Source organism: Mizuhopecten yessoensis, unplaced genomic scaffold (assembly GCF_002113885.1).
Source record: "Mizuhopecten yessoensis strain PY_sf001 unplaced genomic scaffold, ASM211388v2 scaffold4611, whole genome shotgun sequence".
Classification (NCBI taxonomy): Eukaryota; Metazoa; Mollusca; class Bivalvia; order Pectinida; family Pectinidae; genus Mizuhopecten; species Mizuhopecten yessoensis.
This window is the reverse complement of record NW_018405633.1, coordinates 43854-65019: the sequence shown is the minus strand read 5'-3', so window position 1 is coordinate 65019 and position 21166 is coordinate 43854. Positions and strand designations below refer to the sequence as shown.

Here is a 21166-nt window from a genome sequence, read left to right as displayed (position 1 = left end):
CTAGCGGAATACAAGTACATAAAACGGGTAATTATGTAAATATAAATATAAACCAGACATGCGCTCTAAACCAATATAAAGAATATGACTTGCAAAAAATAAAAAGGCACGTGTTAATTGGTGGGTAAATGTACCATGCACTCGACAATTCATGACAAGTGACTCTGAAATGACAACGTGTATCATGTCCCTAAGGGAGACCACTGTCATCTAGAAAAACCAACTGTAAGGGACGTCATTACAACCAAGAAAAAACGCAACAATATTAGAACTCTTCTTTGACAACTCATACAGAGGTGCGCTTTACCTTAAACCCCTTGAGCGTTTACATCCGGGCCAACACACCTCATTATATAAATTGTATGATGTGTGAGTGTTACAAAGGAGTGTAAGTATACAGTATTTTTGATATATATAAATTCGCAAAATGATGTCAGACAATGTGAACCAAAGGTCAAACAGGTACTGAGCATACCGCTCCTGTATCAAAACACGCACAAACAAAACACGAGAGCACGACTTCGCTTTTTACCCGTTACGTTAATAGATTACCCATTTCGCCCAAAGCTATATAACGTAGTGCTCACCTTATACAATTTACCGTTACTTAGACATTGCTTGACAATGACACCAGTCGGTGTGGAAACGTAGCACAGTCTTATCTCACTGTTTGTGTAAAATAACATTATTTTGATATAAATAAGAAGCTTTGTTTCCGTTTTCGGAACTAGTTTTCGCACACTACCGTTTTTGATCGGCTGGATTTGGATCGCTAAAGGACAGCGCGCCACCATATGAGTATACGATACGTATCCGTATACGTGTTATCTGGAAAAACCCTAATGTTAAGTTATATACAAGGATACGAATTGCACAAATACTATATTTAGATACAGTACGATTACGACAGGAACATTCAGTTCTTATCGTAAACTACCGTCCCAAACTACATATTAGGATATATTATGGTTATATTTTAAATACAGAAACACAATTTACTTTCGAAACACAGATTTTGATGGGTGCCCTGTCCAGTCTGCGAACTCAGGCACAAAATCGCCTTGCCGAGAAATGTCCGCATCTGTGACCATTATCTCGTCCAAGCCTCCTCAAAAAAGGAGATTTCAAAATGGTGGTTGCAAACAGCCTGGGTATCTCGACATGATAACAGTAAAAAATCGTATATTGATAGCATAAGTACCTGGTTGGCAAAGAGTATCTATAATTATATGAACGGAAACGAATTGCACCAATATTACATATAAGACACAGTGCCATTACGAAGGTAGTTCATATTCCGAATAAGCATACACTACTGTACATGGTCCATTGAGTTTTTAAGTAGATATAACAGATACGGTGGTCATAATGTTATTGTAAGACTCGCCATGCCCTTCTTAAAAGAGTAGTGGAATACCGATGGGCTGCTATCATGGATGTGTTGAACACTTTGCTGTTGGTGGCCATACGTCTCATGAACACCTCACGAACAAAGACGGGAGTAACATGGATACGCTTTGGTGCTCTCGATTTACAGTGTCAAAACCAACCTCACAGAATAAAGCAGAACTTTATGAAATTCTAGTTACTACGCTCACTTACGTTCAATACACCCTTTGAATGTCTGGACGAAAGTGAATCCAAATTGAGGCACACGTACTTTGTCTATATTAACATGTATCATGTTGACAGTTTAATCCTAAACAGTCACAGGTGTCATGTCTGTGCTAACTTGGACTTGTTATGCTGACAGGTAAACCACAATCTGAATCACATGTGTCACGTCTGTGCTAACTTGGACTGGTTATGTTGACAGGTAAACCGTGGGTCTGGCCCTCCAGGGGCCTGAGGGGCGGGGCCCAACAGGGGAAACATAGCAAATTCTTTAAAATCATTCTTATTCTGTAGGAATGAAAGGATTTGGTCCATATTTGGTCTGAAGCATTCTTGGGTGAAGGAGAACCAATTTTGTATAAGTCGTGGGTCTGGCCCCCTGGGGCCTGAGTGGCAGGACCCAATAGGGCAAATGTAGCAAATTCTTTAAATACCTTCTTCTATCATAGGGATTAAGGGATTTTATCCTAATTTAGTCCGGAGCATCCTTGGGCCAAGTGGACTCAATTTTGTATAAGCAGTGGGTGTGGTCTCCCAGGGGGAAGTAGGGCGGGCCCAATAGGAGACAGAGAGGTAAAACCTATACAATCCTTCTTTGATCATCGGGATTAAGGGTTTATTAAGTCGCCCTGTGAGGAAGGCTTTGGGTTCAGTCCCCTGGCCGAGACATACAGGGTCTTTAAAAATAGTAGTTTCTACTCCTGCTTAACGCTCAGCAAATCAGGAGTGGGACGACTGGTTCGCCCGTTGTCAGTATAATGTGACCGGGTGGGGCGTCCTGCTGGGTGTCTTCGGCAGTATGTTTCAGTGAGGTAGCACTATAAAGTCGGCATCAGTTCGGCGCTATCACAAGGAGACAAACACGAACACATCGCAGCCTCCCAAAATACACACACACACTACACGCATGCATCTTGCACACAGGGGAGGCCGTCCTTAAATGACCATAGCTGTTAATAGGACGTTAAACAAGATAAAATCAAACCAAACCTTATTTATTCAAGAGCACCCTTGGGCCAAGGGGACACAATTTTGTATAAACGGTGGGTATGACCCCCTAGGGGCATGGGGTGGGGCTCTGTTTGTTTGAAGTTTGTTCTCGCTATATCTCAATTATTGGATGGATCTTTCTGAAATTTCATATTTACTTACAGCACCTACCATGGAGTGCTATATCTTTACTTCATACCAATTATTTTAAACATATTCAGGTGAGCCCTCTGGGCCTCTTGTTAGAGTAAGAAGTTTTAGTGATTGCTGTTTAAAGTTTAACGAAGTGGGTCAGTTCCAAATATTACTTCTTTTGTTGGCGAATGACAGGCATGTCTGAGAAAACTCCTACAAATACACGGGTCATGAGAGAACAACAGATTTTCCTACAGAGCGATGCAAGATTTACCTGCCATATAATTCAACATCAAATTCAAGAACTGTTATCTCTTCAAAAGGAGACTCGAACAGTTGAAGAAACACAAAGACACATAATCAGCAGAGCATCATAAATTACCTTCATATAACACAAAAATAGCACACCTTCTATTGATATCATAATGGCGACACTGTCAATCTCCGTCTTAAGTTTTCCTGTCAGCAGGTGGAATGAAAGCACGGAAATCAAGATATTGTTAACAATTAAACTCTTTATTTTAACATCCGCTTTTACCCCTTCAAATATAATCTATTTACAATTTTGACTTTTACTGGTACTTAGTGTAAAGTCGAACGTGTGAAAAAAGTGTTTACATTTGCTTCATATTTTAGTACAAATGTGTGTATGATCCCCACTTTATGTTCTTAATGATTTGAAGGACCTCTGATGCCTAAACTGGCTGAATATGATCATCTCTATATCTTTACTTGTAATGTAAATAGTTGTGATATAAGCATGAGGAAAACCCCAAAATATATGTTTGTCATGATGTGATAAAACGCCCGTCAACTACCTGCATATCCCATCCGGCATTGATAAATAATTAAACTCTTTTACCGGCTTTATCGATTCTGCAAATGTGTTCTACAAAACACGGATAAGATTCGCTCTAGAGGTACAGAGGTACGTATATCTACTTTATTCAGGTAGTATCCTTGTCCAAAACTCCGACATAAACAGGTGAAATTTTAAACCCTTCTAGAATATAAATGCACTCTTCTTTTTAACAGGTAATACGAGGACTATCTGTATTATTCAAATAGCGTCCTAGTGTCTAAATTTACATCCTTCTTGATTTTTAATACACTCTTTTTCAACAGGTAATACGAGTTATCTAGATAATCTCTAGGAATAAATATTTAAGAAAATATCCTTTATTCCAAATCAAGTACAAGAAATTAGATAAAAAAGAATTCGTAGTTTATCTTGTTTACCGCTTTATATTGATAAAGTGTGTCATATTTTTGTAGTTTTTTGTTTTCATAGTAAAAACCAGACAGCAAATAATGTTTTGTTTTAAACTGACTGCGCAATATTCAACACGACCACTGAGACTTGAAATGTATTTTCAGTTGATATTTAATTTTACGGACAACCAATACTGGTTATAAAATGACATATACTTTATTCGTTTGCTATTTTAATATGCACACGCGATAAACGGGCTTTAACGAGACTGATATTGTACACGACATCATGGGATCTACACGTCCTAGTGTGTACTGAAATATCATATGCTTTGGGGCTGATACATTGTAAGCTGGTGTCAGATAACTACTCATGTCATTGAGCGTGAATGTTGACATGGGAGATGTATTCGATGGAACGTTACGTGAACATCATATCATGTGCGTGTTTTTATTTCATAAGATAGAAAAACAGGACAGAAGCATATACTAGTTTAACTGTCATCTTTCAGTGGGAAACCGATCAACCCGGGCAAGGTAAGTCCTTTTTAACAGCCATGGTTTGTGTTCTAATCACATCAATTTTATATATAATAATACATGTAATAAGATGCACATATTTAGGTCACTCAAACACAAACTTGATAGGAAATCTCTAGAAATGTTATACAAGTAATATATTTGTCCACATCTTGAGTATGCAAGTGTTGTATGGAATAATTGTAATCAAACTGAATCAGATCTTCTTGAATCTATCCAGCTAGATGCTGCTAGAATAGTTACTGGTCTCTGAAGAGGTACAAGTCATGAAATCATCAATAATGAAATTGGATGGGACACTGTTAAAAAACGTCAAAAGGATCAGCAGCATATAGTGTTTTTCAAAATAATTAACCATGTTAGTTCAAATTATCTTTTTAAATTGTTGAACCTTACATAGTCAGAAACGAAGCTATGACCCATCATGTCCGACATCAACGTATATTTGAACCACCAATTTGTAGATCTAATACATATTTTAATAGTTTCTTTCCTAGCATAATGTCTTCATGGAATAGACCTGAATGTAATTATTATAATTTGAGATCTATTAGTGAACTCAAAAAACAACTTGTTCATCATGCCATACCCCAAAATAATGAAGATATATGTACTAAGTTTTTTTTTAATTTGAAGGGACTGGATCTTTTAACATAATAGTGTGTCAACTTCGAAATCGTGAAAGTCAGTTGAACTCTGATCTCTTTAGAGACCATCTTAAAGATAATCCCTCTTGTATATGCGGTTGTAATAATAAAGATGTGAGTCACTTCTTTCTGCATTGCCCTAGAAATATGACTCAAAGACAAAATATGATGATATCTCGCTGTCTCATTTGCAGCTTAACACCAATTTAAATTAACACTTAAACTTGGACCTAAACCTTTATGAACATTTAATGTTTAATGTTAATATACTGACTAAAGGAAGTAGTTTCCTTAGTGAAGATCTTAATTCTGCTATTCGTGTTTGTGTTCAGAGATTTATAGAATCAATAAACAGATTTTGAATGTTATGTATGCATGTATATATGTGTGTGTGTGAGTGTGTGTGTGTGTGTGTGTGTGTGTGTGTGTGTGTGTATGTATGCATGTACATGTATGTGTGTACCCGGGTTGCTGTAGTTGTGAACCACAAACTCCAAACCACTGTTATGGACACAGGCATTAGTAATAGACGGAATTCACATAACTGTGATGTTATACAGAGTAAATGTCTCCTGTAACATGAACTCGATGCATTTGGTCATAAAATCCATTCTGAATGAGATATATCACCCGTCGTTGTGGTAACCAAAATGGAGTTGTGGACACGGTGTCCATATTCACTGTGATACTCTTGTCACACGCCAAGCATATGATACTGTAAAACATTAAATATTCGTTGTGTATACACTTTCGTCGTTTTCTTTGTTGCTATGGAACCACGAACACGAATACAACGAACATTTCTACAGCTAGAAAGAATATCCAAAACGAAAATGTGAAACCGATGTTCTCAACTCATTGAAGTTCTAAAATGTACGCATTTTCGCCGTAAATTTACAATACTGCATGTCATCATACCGCGTTCCTATTCTAGTTTATATTATGATTAAACATTTTTTTGGAAACACAGTTATAGTGTAGGTAGTAAGCCAGATACAATGCTTATGTGCTTTTACGTTTACTAATTACCATGGTACATAAAGATTATAAACAACTTTACAAAAAAACTCTTTACTTTCACATGTATATGTATCAACAGCCGATATCAGCCGGCAAAATGATTTGAATTTTCATATCTTTCTGTACCGTGGTTAACTTTTGCCCGGTACAAAAAGATATGAAAGCTTCTCTCCTTTTAGTACGGCGTTACACATTTTTCATTTCTTTTTATACCACCTACGATACAAATAGATATGAAAATAATGTACCACCAGAGCATCGGGATGTTGTTATCGGACACTATGACCAGAACTGACCCCGAATAGTGAAGCCCTGATTACAACGTCGAAACAAGTCGTGAAGTTCATTAATCACTTCTGATGAAAAACAGAGTTAGTTGCAATTGTATAAGTATTGGGTCCTTGACAGGGTCTCCAAAAGGGATAAAGGACATCTGATATTTTTGTCATTTCCCTTGTTTTACTAGATATAAAAGAATCGTACAACTAGCTCATCGTATTTCCCCCAAAAAGTATAAAAAGGTAGACTATTTATCCTTCGAAGTAATTAAATTGATTGTCCCCTTTTGTCCCTTGTCCACTACGGACCCCGTCGGCGTTTTCAACTGATTTGGAGTTTCTTTCATTTGCGAAGTTGAAACAGATAGAATACATTAGAAATGTAAGTATTAGAAAAATAATCCATCATGACTTCCTTTTTAACGTAAAACATTTATAAAATTCGGTAAAGGATATTGAATAGTTGATTACAATTTAAATGAGTAAGTAATAGTTTGGTAGCTCATTTGGTGTAATCAAAATAACAGACATTCCGTGCGATAACATGTTATTGTATGTGATAAGGGTGTGACTTGTCATACTTAATAACCTTTTCGTCTGATGGTTTCACATGTTTCTGTACCATGGCTGTTTTCAGCCGTTATTTTGGTACAGAAAGACACAAAAGCAACGGGTTGATTTTATTTCTGCTTTCATATCTTTACATGATACACAAATATTTTAATTTTAATATCTTTGTGTACCATATAAAAGTGTACCATGGTACAAAAAGGTAATAAAATTCATATCTTTTTGTCATGCTATTGACGGCCATCATAAAATTGGTATTTAGGAATATTAGGGGAATGCTAATTCAACCGCATAGATTTCATTGCCATAGCAACCACACAAAGGCTTCTGATTGGTGGAAATTAAGATATTGTTCGATTTGATGAAAATTGATACTGGGGTTATAAGGGGACTGCGAAGTCAACCGCATAGGTTTCGTTGCCATATCAACCACACGGAGGCTTATGATTGGTCGAAATTTAGATATTGTTTGATTTTGATGAAAATTGGTATATAGGGATATTAGGGGACTGCTAATTCAACCGCATAGGTTTCGTTGCCATAGCAACCATATAGCAACCACAAGAAGGCTTCTGATTGGTGGAAATTTAGATATTATTCGATTATGATAAAAATCGAAATAGAGGGGTATAGGGACTTCAAATTCAACCGCATATGTTTCGTTGCCATAGCAACCACATGGAGGCTTCTTGTTGGTCAAAATTTAGATATATTTCGATTATTATGAAAATTGGTAAATAGGATATTAGGGGACTGCGAATTAAACCGCATACGTTTCGTTACCATAGCAACCACACGGAGGCTTCTGATTGGTCGCAATTTATATATTGTTTGATTTCGATGAAAATTGGTATATAGGGGTATTAGGGGACTGCTTATTAATCGCATACGTTCCGTTGCTATAGCAACTACACAGAGGATTCTAATTGGTTGCAATTTAGAAATTGCTCAATTTCACTCAAATTTAGTATGTACATTGTAATTGTACTATGGCAATGCGATCCTTTTCTGATGCATCTTTGCGACTATNGTATGGCAATGCGATCCTTTTCTGATGCATCTTAGCGACTATGGGGGCAGTTTGGGTGACATCTGTAATTGTTCCCCATTACAATTAGTACTTGTTGCTGTATATATTGTTAAAATGTTTCAACCAAGTTCCTTATGCACATCAAACTCATGCTTAGTTTGCCAACCGATGTGATTTGTGCATATTTACGGATAATCAATAAGGTATATGGCGGTAAATGCAAACCTGGCAATTGACAACGGGTTCGGATCCTTATTCTGCAAAATTGTTTCAGGTTGTTTATGATGTCATAATCACTGGTGCCTATGTAAATTTATCACATAATGTACTGTGTTATCCAGTTGATATATCCATGTCATATTGTTTTTAATATTAACCCATGTAATATGATCTATCAGCCCTGTGCTTGGTTGTAAGTTTTTATTGTTTCAATTGTGACGTCACGCCTATGACAAGTACATGACGTCACAGACTTTCGCACTGGAGTCAAAATGGCGGATCTTTACATTTCAATGTTGCATGAAAATTGTCGTTTTACACGAATAAATGCCACAAATCATGACTGTGATAAAAATGCTCTTGCAGTTGTTTTCATTTCGTATGAAATTTTTGAAAATCGTCAGGAATACTTCATTTTAGCTCGCTAAATTGAAAAATTCTTCTACTCGTTTCATAAATTTCAAATGAAACGGAAACTCATGTAAATTCCTATATAGAACATCTATTATCGGAATTTAGACATGACTTGTAATAATATGAAGTTGACAAACAAAAATAATAGAAAAAATAAATAAAACAAAAGAGAGCCCTTACAACGTTCTGGGAATAAACGGTACCAGGTCACAGGTGCTGGTAATATTTTAGTCAAAGTACACATACTACATGTAAGTTTACAAAACAATGAAACGGCATACGTCAAATATTATGAATGAAACTTAAGGAAAATGATGCTGTCAAACAAGGTTTTTGATAAAAAATCAAAGAATTGTTATTTTCATTTTTTTTATACTTTTATTTGGAATGTTATTAGTGAAATTGATAAAATATTTGTCCAATGATGTGAGATATATTTGCATTCATATTTCAACAAAATAATACATGAAAAGAAAACACAATCTTGAAAAAACAATTTCTAAGAAACATCATTATCTATCTCATTTTCAATCAGGTTATTGTAATCAGACTATAACAGGCTATCCCATGAAAATAACTAAAGGAGTCTAATTAGTGTGTTTCCATCATTTTGCCTTGTGCAATTATAAAACGAGATCAGAGTAATACGTAATAAGATATTTATCATATTTATAATAAATGCACAATAGTGTAACTAAGTTGAAAACGCACAACGTTACTAGTTTCCGGTGACATCATTTCCTCACGATTAAATTTTCGTGAACGAAATCGATATACCAAAGGCCAATTGGCTGAAACGGTCACCTGAGTATTAACTAAAATGGTAAATAAATCCATAGTGCATGATGGACATATTTGATATTGTAAAACGAAAAAAAATCATCGAAAGGTAGACATTCAAATAAAATATGCATCAAATAAATCTACGATTTGGATACATAAAAAAATATAGTTTTTCATGAAATATTATATCAGAGTTCAGGAAAACTGTTTTGGAAAAAATCAGACTTTGGCTTTAATATTCAACATAATTTGGCGTCTGTTCTGTCATTACCTTTTCAATGTCTGAATGTCATCATATACTTTGCATTTTTACACTCTTTTCAGAACATATTCTTTGTAGATGGCTCCCTCGTATTCTGCCTTTTTTCGGCACAAGCCTGAGGCGGAAGTTTTTTCCTATCTGTCGTTTGATGGCCATGGTTTCCTTTCGGACCATAAAACTTTTTCCTTATTTTTCTTGCTGGTTGTCTTCATTTTCGTCTTTTAGACAGCTTTGCCATATTCGATGTCCATTTTAATTTCATCTTTGAAAGAATCTTCTTTTTTTTTGTTTCCTCACCTGAAAAATGATATATTTTATTTATCACCATATGATTTTTTAAACGTGTTCTATTTTTCAATTTATCACATTGAATGGTAAATTCGTCATACTCTAGTAAAAGTCAGAGGGTATATTATGCATCCTTTCTTAAATTTTTATGACATCCATAAGAAAAAAACCCACCTGCAGTCTCTTGTGGAACACTTTTTTCCTCGTCCTTGCTATTGACTATCACCAATGTTCATGGTAACTTCTGTTAATTGGAGTAAATAAAAATTAAAAAAATGTAGTTTTCGAATTCTTATATACAAGACATTCCAAAATAAAATGATACATGAAAAATTAAGAAGTCTTAAATACTGAATAAGTCTTATTTTCGAGTAAATCATGTAATCTTCAATAATATTGAGCAACAACTTCCCCCCGTTCTTGACTTCTGCTAGTGCTTTTCTTTCATTTACTGCAAGTAACATCCTGGCAACTTTTCCCAGTTCAATGGCTGATTCCTGATTTCTGTAATATTCTCCGTGAACGTTTATTGAGTGACCAAGATGATTGGACAACCATTCCAATTCCCCTTCATTCAGATTTATCATCTATGTAAAAACAAACCAAAGGAGTGTTAGCACCATGAATATGAACAAAAGTTTAAGGTTGCGTCCCATCCCCAATGATGTATAGAACCATTTATTATGATAGGTACACATTTGATGTAGTCATAACTATGCAACTATAAGGGAATCGGTTAACAATGTGCGAAGTAATAATACATAAGATTTAAGACGTTTTTGGTAACACGATACAAATATGGAATGGATACAAGTGTTTGATTCTTATAACCATATTTATATTTAACCACATGACGAATGAATGATTTGATATGTACCTGTGTCACAGTTGCAATAAACTTCTTCATGTTTGTTGATCCAATCCTTTCCGGATAATCCAACTCTGCATATTCAGATAAAGGATTAGTATTGTCGGATGAATATGATAACTACGTTTTTGTCTTCAAATCCGAGAGGTTTACAAATGAACCCATATCAATAATTATGTTAACAATATATTCAAGGTTATCCCTAGATACAAAATATTATTCATATCAAGATATTCGCTATTACTTTAAAACATTATTTTGATATGCAGCATTATAATGTAAGAATGTATTCGTGCTTTTGTCTGATGTATTAACCTGAATTGGTTTGATTGTAGTAATAGAAAAAATGCCGGTGGTGTAACTTTAGTTGCCTTTCTCCTCACTTTCTAAACAATGTCAGATCCTGAGAAACTGAAATCTAGATCAACATCACTGATGTCCATTTCATCCTCTGACGCAGATATCTGAAAGTCAATCAGCTCATGTATAGATTTGAATTTGTAAAATTATCCACCATGCGCAGCGGGGTTAATGCAAAGAGTGACACCACCAGATCATATGCAGCCAACATACTGTGTCGTACTGCTCTTCACGGGATCGCATGTCCTGGAAAAATGCTGCATTGATCCCCTTTGGAAAATGTCACTCAGCGCACCCATTTACCCAATATAACAAAAATGTCCACAATGACTCGAACAAGATCATTTTAATTATCGATAATAATGCATTTTAAATGGCCCATTTCCTTTATCTATTTCGTTCCACGTAAAAAATGGTCACTCGGCAACATTTAAGGGAACTTTCGAATTTTTAAAAGGAAAGTATTAAAGGAATATTTGCCTATTCAAATAAGAGATAAGTATTGTATAAAGAATATGATAATTACATTTATGCCTTCAGATCCGGGAGGTTTACAAATGAGCACATATCAATAATTATGGTAACAATATATTCAAAGTTATCCCTATATATAAAATATTCGTCACATCAATACATATATGTCATTTTGATATGAAGTATTATAATGTAAGAATATATTTGTGATTTTGTGTGATTTATTTACAGCTTACTTAGAAAGGGTCAATACAATCTCGTGTTTCCGTTATTCCCTGATATATTTAATGCCAACATCCTTTTAAAAGGAACAATAAAGGCTATCATTGCACGCCTTTAAATCACCAAATCTGGTATACGGACTTAAATGTACAAACAAAAACACAAAGATTTCTTTCTCTTGTTCTGTTTATGCCTTTTTAAAAATATTTTCTTCCGCCCCTAAACACTTTAATATCATAATGCGGACAAGTGAAAAAAAAATCATTTTCAGATACGAGACTACTAAAATGTAACGAAAATGATAATTACGTTTATGTCTTCAGGTGTACTGAAATCCTCCTGTTTTCTTCGCCATCATTACCCACGACTTTCCCAATGGTATTTGGAAGTGAGTGCTGAAATACATAATAATATGATGACATAATGTAATCACACACAACTGAAAAGAAATTAAAATAACATGCCACATCTTTAATGTGTGTTACTACTCAGCGTTGCATTATAGACACCGTGTCCATAATGTTATCACACACAACTGAGAAGAAATTAAAATAGCATTCCACATCTTTAATGTGTGTTACTACTCAGCGTTGCATTATGGACACCGTGTCCATAATGTTATCACACACAACTGAGAAGAAATCAAAATAACATTCCACATCTTTGATGTGTGTTATTACTCAGCGTTGCATTATGGACACTGTTCACAATGTAATACATCTGAGAAGGTTTAAAATATCATTCCACCTTTTTTGTGTTTTTCTTCTCAGCACTGCCTGTTACACACCATGATCTCAAAGTATTCAAATACACAATAAGACCATATGAGTAAACAATAATGATATATATATATATCAAGACATGCACTATTACTATCAATAAATTATTTGATACATAACATTATTGTGTAAAGATATATTTATAATATATTTAATGCGAACATTCTTATCAGGAGGATTAAAATAGCATTCCACATCTTTGATGTGTGTTATTTCTCAATAATGCTTGTGCACACCGTGTCCAAAATGTAATCACACACAACTGAGAGGAAATGAAAATAGCATTCCATCTTATTGATTCGTGTTATTACTCAGCGTTGCTTTGTGGACACCCCGTGTCCACAATGTTATCACACACAACTGACAAGAAATTAATACAGAATTTCTAAACTTTGATTCGGGCTACTACTCAATATTGCTTTGTGAATACCGTGTCCACAATGTTATCACACACAACTGAGAAGAAATTAAAATATCATGCCACATATTTGATGCGTTTTACTACTCAATGTTGTTTTGTAAACACCGTGTCCACAATGTTATCACACACAACTGAGAGGATTAAAATATCATTCAACTTATTTGATGCGTGTTATTACTCAGCTTTACATTGTGGACACCGTGTTCGCAATGTTATCACACACAACTGAGAAGGATTAAAATATCATTCCTTATTTTGTGTGTATTTTACTTCTCAGTACTGCCTGTTACACACTATGTCCTCAATGTATTCAAATACAGAATGGGATTAGATGAGTAAATGGTACTTTTATTTATATCAACAAATACGTGATTACTTTTTCTATTTGTACTTTTGTTCAGTATGTAGCATTATTGTGTAAGGATATATAAGTGTTTTTGACTGATTTACTAAAATCTTACATCAGAAGCTACAAAACCATTCCAAATCTTTGATTCGTGTTACTACTCAATGGTGCTTTGTAGACATCATGTCCACAACGTTATCACACACAACTGAGAAGAAGTTAACATAGCATTCCACATCTTTGATGTACGTTACTATTCCATGTTGCTTTGTAGATACCGTGACCACAACGTTATCACACACAACTGAGAAGAAGTTAACATAGCATTCCACATCTTTGATTCGTGTTACTACTCAGTGGTGCTTTGTAGACATCATGGTCACAACGTTATCACACACAACTGAGAAGAAGGTAACATAGCATTCCACATCTTTGATTCGTGTTACTACTCAATGGTGCTTTGTAGATACCGTAACCACAACGTTATCACACACAACTGAGAAGTAGTTAACATAGCATTCCCCATCTTTGATGTACGTTACTATTAAATGTTGCTTTGTAGATACGGTGACCACAACGTTATCCCACACAACTGAGAAGAAGGTAACATAGCATTCCACATCTATGATGTACGTTACTATTAAATGTTGCTTTGTAGATACGGTGACCACAACGTTATCCCACACAACTGAGAAGAAGCTAACATAGCATTCCACATCTATGATGTACGTTACTATTAAATGTTGCTTTGTAGATACCGTGAACATAATGTATTTTTACTCACTACAGACAGTGTATAATACAATATAAAAGTTGCTTTGTGTTCTACTATTAAATATTGTTTTACTCTCTAACTTAAACAATATGCGTAAGGAATTTGATTTCATTGTTTCTTAATTGTTCCATAAAAACCTCCAAACCTAGCGATAGGACATTGAACCACAAACAAGCATGCATCTCCTGTTCTATAGTTAAACATATTTATTGGATATCTTTTGTATGTATAAGTGTATCACTATTCGATTACAAGTTCTTAGCCTCAAAATACCCTTTTGTTGAATAAAATAGTTCACATTTGTCATGCTAAAATAAAAAACCTATTGTCATGCCGATATAAAAATGCTATATAAGGATGGTTATCAACAATGTGCTATTCCACTTTAAAGTTGTAGTTTGTAAATAGTGTGTACAAAATGTACGTATTACAAATTATTATGAAATACTCACCTTTTTATTCTTTTGCTCCCATGGCAAATTGTGGATATAGTAATCGTATATCATTTCTTCCCTGGTGAAATATCCCTGTTAATTAATAAAACAACATAATGTACATATGATAATAGCGTTATCATGGTTTGTAGTCATAGGCATTTAAATAATAATAACTTAACTTACTTGAGGCAGTAGAGACAGAGTCGTAGCTGTCCATGGATCTCATTGGAGTTGGCGATACCTCGTTTCGCATGGTTTACAAGTCGACCTAGACGTGCCCCTGTGGTTATTTCTTTCCTCGTTCGATACTTAAGGATGTACTCTTCTGAGGTTTAAATCACGTTCAAGTCTCGTTTTGATCTGGTGTAATGGGTTTTCAGCCCACCATCATCTGATGGTGGGCTATTCAAATCACCCTGCGTCCGTTGTCCGTCCGTCCGTGGTCCGCCGTCCGTCCTTAAACAATTCTTGTTATTGGTATTTCTCAAGAAGTACCAGAGGGATCAGATAAACAACATGTCCGACAGGCAGCCATCTCGGATTTTGATAGTGAAAGTTTGTTATCGCTATTTCCCGGGTAGTACTACAGGGATCCTTCTTAAATTTTATATGTAGGTTTCCCTTGGTCCCTAGTTGTGCAGTGCAACTTTTGAGACTGATCGGATAAACAACATGGCCGACAGGCAGCCATCTTGAATTTTTGACATTGAAGGTTTGTTAGTACTATTTCTCAGGAATAACTTGAGGGACATTTCTCAAATTTGATATGTAGGTTCCCCTTGTTCCATCGTTGTGCATGTTATATTTTGAGACTGATCATAAAAACAAAATGGCTAAAGGAAGAACTAAACAGATCTTTCTCAGATTGCAATAATCGATTATATTTCTTTCACATTAAGTACTGTACTAGTAAAGATGTGAAATGGCAAACTCACTTTGAAGGTTGGTTTTCATACACATCAGTATTAAGTTTAGATCAAAAGTTACCTCAAGGTGCATTTACTGTTAACATGACTCGATCAAACAGATTAGAGGAAAGAAGAGAAAAGATCGAACTGACAAAGAACTAATGAAGATGGTACAATGGTGGGCGCCAAGATTCCTCTGGGATCTCTTGTTGTAATATTAAACAAATTATAATCAAGTTTATTAGCAAACACGCATCTGAAAAATATGTCAAAAAACTGTGCCTGTTGTTTGTAGAACGTTTTTTTACAAGAAATTAAAAAAATACCAATTCGGCGACCATTTTGTAAATGTGTATCAATGTGTATTTCTTTCGCTTCCAAAAAGGCCAAAATTTCACCTTTTTTGACACTAGATTGATCACTTAAATTGTCATTGTGTCGCCATTTTTAATTGTAGCAGTAACATTTTTTTCAATCTATGCAGCTTGAAATCCAGTCACTGATTATAATATTGGCCCCATGCCAGCCACCGGTAATTAGATTGGCACACTATCTCGCCAGTCAACGGTAATAAGATGGCCCACTATTCAGCCACCACTATTCTGTCAATTTGCTTTTCTATCTAAAATTATCATTATGGCGTAATCATTTTCGGACCGGCTACATTCAGGTGGTCGCAACTTTTCGATCTTTTTTCTTTTCTGTCTACTTTCTGTTTCATGCTGTGTCTCCCTAGGCGCCCTTCCTTATATGACCCTTGCTGTTGTCTCCCTAGGCTCCCGTCCTTATATGACACTGGCTGTTGTCTCCCTAGGAACCCGTCCTCATATAACCCTGGCTGTTGTCTACCTAGGCACCCGTCCTTATATAACCCTGGCTGTTGTCTCCCCAGGCACCCGTCCTCATATAACCCTGGCTGTTGTCTCCCTAGGCACCCGTCCTCATATGACCCTGGCTGTTGTCCCCCTAGGCACCCGTCTTTATATGACCCTGGCTGTTGTCTCCCTAGGCACCGTCCTTATATGACCCTGGCTGTTGCGACGACGTTAAACCCTAAACAGACAAGCAAACAAACATTTAGGTGGTCTACCAATCACTATATTTATTACCCTGTGCAGGCCAGGGGGATGATAAACCTGCTCAGTCTTACTGCATGTTGTAAGAAGCAACTAATTTTGGACCCCTGCAGGATTGGGGATTTTATTTTACGTCTTCTGTTGATGACAGTCCACCTAAATGCATCTCTTGCCTCCATTGCAACACTTAGGATTTTTTTTATTCCTTTCCTTTTTCCTTTTTCTTTCCCGCTTTCTTACTATTTATTTGCAAAAACGACTCCCAGAACAACCCATTCCTGCAGGTGCAGGGGAAGTAAATGCCTGCTGAATTCCACTACATGTCGTAAGATGCGACTAATGTGGTATTATTCTGCAGAAACTGGGGTCTTTTTCTGTGTCTTCTGTTGATTTGCTGCCCCCATTCTCAACATTTGGGATCTTTATGTTTTCTCTCTTTTCCTGAAACCTGTTCGTTTTCTAGTGTCTTGATTGGCAGTAACTCACTTCTAGTTTTAGTTTTCAGCGTTCGCCCCAATGGGGTAGGACTTCGTTTATCACTGCTTAACGTTATGCATAAAATGTTTTCTCAACAACTGACTCGGTGTCAGTATGATGTGCACATCATTAAATGACAATTGCTGTTACTAGGACGTTAAACAAAATCAAATCAAAACAAAACTAACCCTAGACACCCGTTTACATGTTACCTTAGCTCGTGCGAGAATATTAAACCCCTGACTAACTTAGAAAAATAAGTCTCCCTAGACGCCCGAACCTTTACAGAAAACATTGATTTGCATGTTTGTAATATGTAAATCCATAGAAATATGATAAACTGTTCTATAAATGGTTACAACCACCTTGATCACGGGTCGGGACGGACATGGGCAACACTATATGCCCCCCCCCCCCCCCCATTTTATGGAGGGGCATTAAAAAAGAAAGGCAAAAAATTACAGAATTGTATATAAGTATCAAATATTAAATATGTTCCCGAATTCATTATTCCAAGTACAGACATTACAGAAATTTTCAAATTTCGCTGACTGGGGGCTGAGGCCCTTGACAAGTGATGACAAGACGGTTAAATCACGTGGTTGAGTTAAATCCTATGTACTTGGTCCTTATGCTTGTAATGGTGTTTGTGGGTAACAATGACGGAAGTGTTCAGGACGCATACAAATACAGTAAGGCAATACAAAATATACACCGGTAGTACACACTCAGTTCTTTTATTTCAAAGATCGAATGTAGCTTAGATATTACATGTCGACTGTAATAAGTATAGTTCGGTAGGTGTTAAGCTGCACATCCATGATGGCCGTTGCGTTTTTTGTTCGGTTGAAATTTAAATATTGTGTAATTCCCCTTGAATTTAATGTGTAGGTGTATGAGTCATTGCAAACACGCCTATGACTTCCTGATATAACAGTATGGTACAGTAAAATATCTCCAGATTAATCGTAATTTGGATAGTGTCCGATTTTGCTAAAACTTGATATGTGCGTGTATTATTAAACTGCGAGAGTTTTCCTATCCATTGTTTGGAAACCTTGGGCCAGTTTGGGGTTATTATTTTGCGGCGCCAACTACAATTAGAATTTGTTTTAATTGTAATGTTTTCCTGTATTTTCAGAATGGCGTCCTTCATTAAGGTATTACGGCAGCTTCTAATCCTGGTACTTGTCCTCGCTTCCGGCATGTTGGTCTGGAATTTCGATCGCCTAACTACCAGCAGAAAATACCAGCATTATCGGAAAGCCTTATCTTGGAAATTAACAAATGATACGAAAAGCAATTTGACCGACGTTCAATATTTAAAAATTGATACAGGAAACTGGTCAGCGTTCCCGTACCCTTTGAATGTCGATATGGTTGAGCTCGTGCGAAAACTGAAGTCAAATATACCCGTGGAACACAAACCTTTATTTGTATACCAATACAACTTTAAGCACTACCGCATAGACAAATGTGTTGATGGTTCGCCATTTTTTATATTTCTCATCAAATCCGCTGTTAACAATGTGAAAAACAGGGTGGCGATCAGAGAAACCTGGTCACACTCAAGTCTGATGGAAAAATATAACAGCGTGAGATTGTTTCTGGTCGGAACCCCAGACACACAGCTTAAACGATCGGCTGTAGAGGAAGAAAATGACCTCCATAAAGACATTATCATAATGTCATTTCGTGACAGTTACCATAACAACACATTAAAGACAATCGGAGCGATTCATTGGACCGTACAGCACTGTAACCGTTCTAAGTTTGTAGTTTTTGTCGATGACGATATGCTGGTATCTACTACACGTTTGGTGACGTTTTTAAAAAACGAAGCGAATTTGAGCACTTTTTTTGGAGGGTATATATCGAAGCATCGAGCTGTTAGAAATAAAAAGTCTAAATGGTATGTGTCTCAAAAGGACTACCCCCATGTTTCGTATCCTCCAATGCCTTCAGGTGGATTTATGATCACGACCATGAACTTTGTAATCGACTTACACATCGCTTCGCAGTTCACAAAAAGATTTATTCTAGACGACTGTTATCTTGGAATTCTGGCCTATAAACTTCATGTTAAACCTGTGTACATCCGTTCTGTGTATGTTGTACCTATACATAATAGCAGCAGGTTGTTTAACACTAAACTTATAGCAGCACATGGGTATAATCCCCCCAGTCTTAAAAGTGCATGGAAAGCATTGCAAATAAAATTTCATCCGTAGCATTTAATCAAGTTAACAAGTCTTGGTGAATATCGGTTATAAAGTATTTACTAACTGACTTATCTGAAGACGTTTCATTTGTCGATCAATACAATACTGATATTACATTTTGCATAGTTACCAGAAAAAAATTCGGCCAAGTAACACAGTGTGATGGATCGAAGCAGTGCGATTCGACCAACACCGTTATGCCATACAAGGAAACATTGTACATAACTATTATAATTTATGTATGGCCTTTAACAAAGTGCGTCATATTTAGACAAGGAAAGACCTGTAACACACACAAAAGAATACAATGGATACGTTTGACAACACATTAACCTGAACAAAGACGCGAGTATATAAGACGGTAAATTACAAATGAACAATGACAATGCAAACATTACTTTGCCAGAGTTACCAGGGCTGCTATGGATGTGTATCGGCTCCTATGAGCCCTGGAGAGGAATTGATGGAGAGAGTTGGATGGGTTCGTGACAGGAACTCTGGTCTGCCCGGGCATTCCGTTCATACTGCTCTCCCTATTCAACCAATCACACGCGCAGGTACATACTGACATGTACTTGTGTAATAATTAAAATGTTTGACACGTGTTATATGATGTGTAAGTGCATTGAACTTAGTACACATGAGGTACAAGGTTACATGGGCTACATTATTACGAGGGTACACGCCATGTTCTGTAACGGTACTTAACCTGTAGTGTTAGCTTGCTTGGTATGTTAAATTGCTTAATTAATTAATCCTGGCCTAGTTCCAAGGTCACGAATGGGAGATGTTTCCTAACAGCATTGGAAACCATTTGAGCGATACGCTTTCAACAGACTTTTTAATGTTTGATACATTAATGTTATTGATAAAATATAAACAGTCAACTTTCTTTTTAAGCCGCTCTTGGCGAGAGCCGAGCGGCTTATTAATTCTGTCCAGAGAACGAAATGACGGACCCACTTCCGTTCGGGGAGGGTGCGCATAATTCAGTCTTGCATTCCTCCGCTATATAGTTTCGTTATCGTAAATAGAAAGTAGAATCTCTGACACTCACCTGTGGGTTTCATAAAGTCTTCTGATACTCTTCTCCAAATAATAATCTATACCTTAAATAATTGCTGAAAAACAAAATGTTTATCTCCGGTGCATTCTACGAGTGTTGTGGTGGTTAAATTCGTGCACTTGGTTTGAGCGTTTTAGCAACTCGTATTGAGGTCTGAGGAGTGTTACACGTGTGAAACACATATATGATTTGATAAAGCACATGTGAAGACTGTCAAGCATAGACGCTGTCTGCAGAAGGAAGAAGTATATATATATACTTATAAACCGTATGAGTGATGAAGTATAACCTTTACGGGAACGTAATATGACATATCGTGCTTAGTTTGAAAACGGTAATGGCTCTGAGACGAGACGATATGTGAACCGTGTATGCTTATCAAACATTTCTGTAACACAGCATGCTTTTTCTGGTGTATCTATTTATGAAAATGTAATGATTTAAGAACATGACACAACTGCTGCTGCTGTTTAACAAGAATTCGCGCCTTGTCAAAATATTATCCAATATCTGGTGCAAGGGAAATAACTCTTACTTGGTAAAGTCGCATTGAGAAATATAATTCAAATATATTCCATTCAATGACAGTAAATAAAGTCAATACATATATTAATAATTATCATTAATATGAATAAAAAATAAATAAAAATAAAATACAATGTCTCTTTTCTCCATGCATGTTTTCCCACTACTGTTAATTATCCTTCATTTCACAAGCACAAAATGCACCTAT

At 36.1% G+C, this 21166-nt stretch overlaps 1 protein-coding gene across 1 annotated transcript; it reads left to right on the top strand.

Moving 5' to 3' along the window:
- Positions 1-4235: 4235 nt before the first annotated feature.
- On the top strand, positions 4236-20241 carry LOC110449421 (beta-1,3-galactosyltransferase 5-like). The gene is made up of 2 exons (XM_021496278.1): positions 4236-4488; positions 18287-20241. The coding sequence occupies exon 2, from the start codon at positions 18288-18290 to the stop codon at positions 19374-19376; it is 1089 nt and encodes a 362-aa protein (XP_021351953.1). The 5' UTR covers positions 4236-4488; position 18287; the 3' UTR covers positions 19377-20241.
- The last annotated feature ends 925 nt before the right edge of the window (positions 20242-21166 follow it).

Bases quoted from the DNA above. Each gene is read 5' to 3' on its own strand.
- LOC110449421 (XM_021496278.1), top strand. From the start codon at position 18,288: ATGGCGTCCTTCATTAAGGTATTACGGCAGCTTCTAATCCTGGTACTT.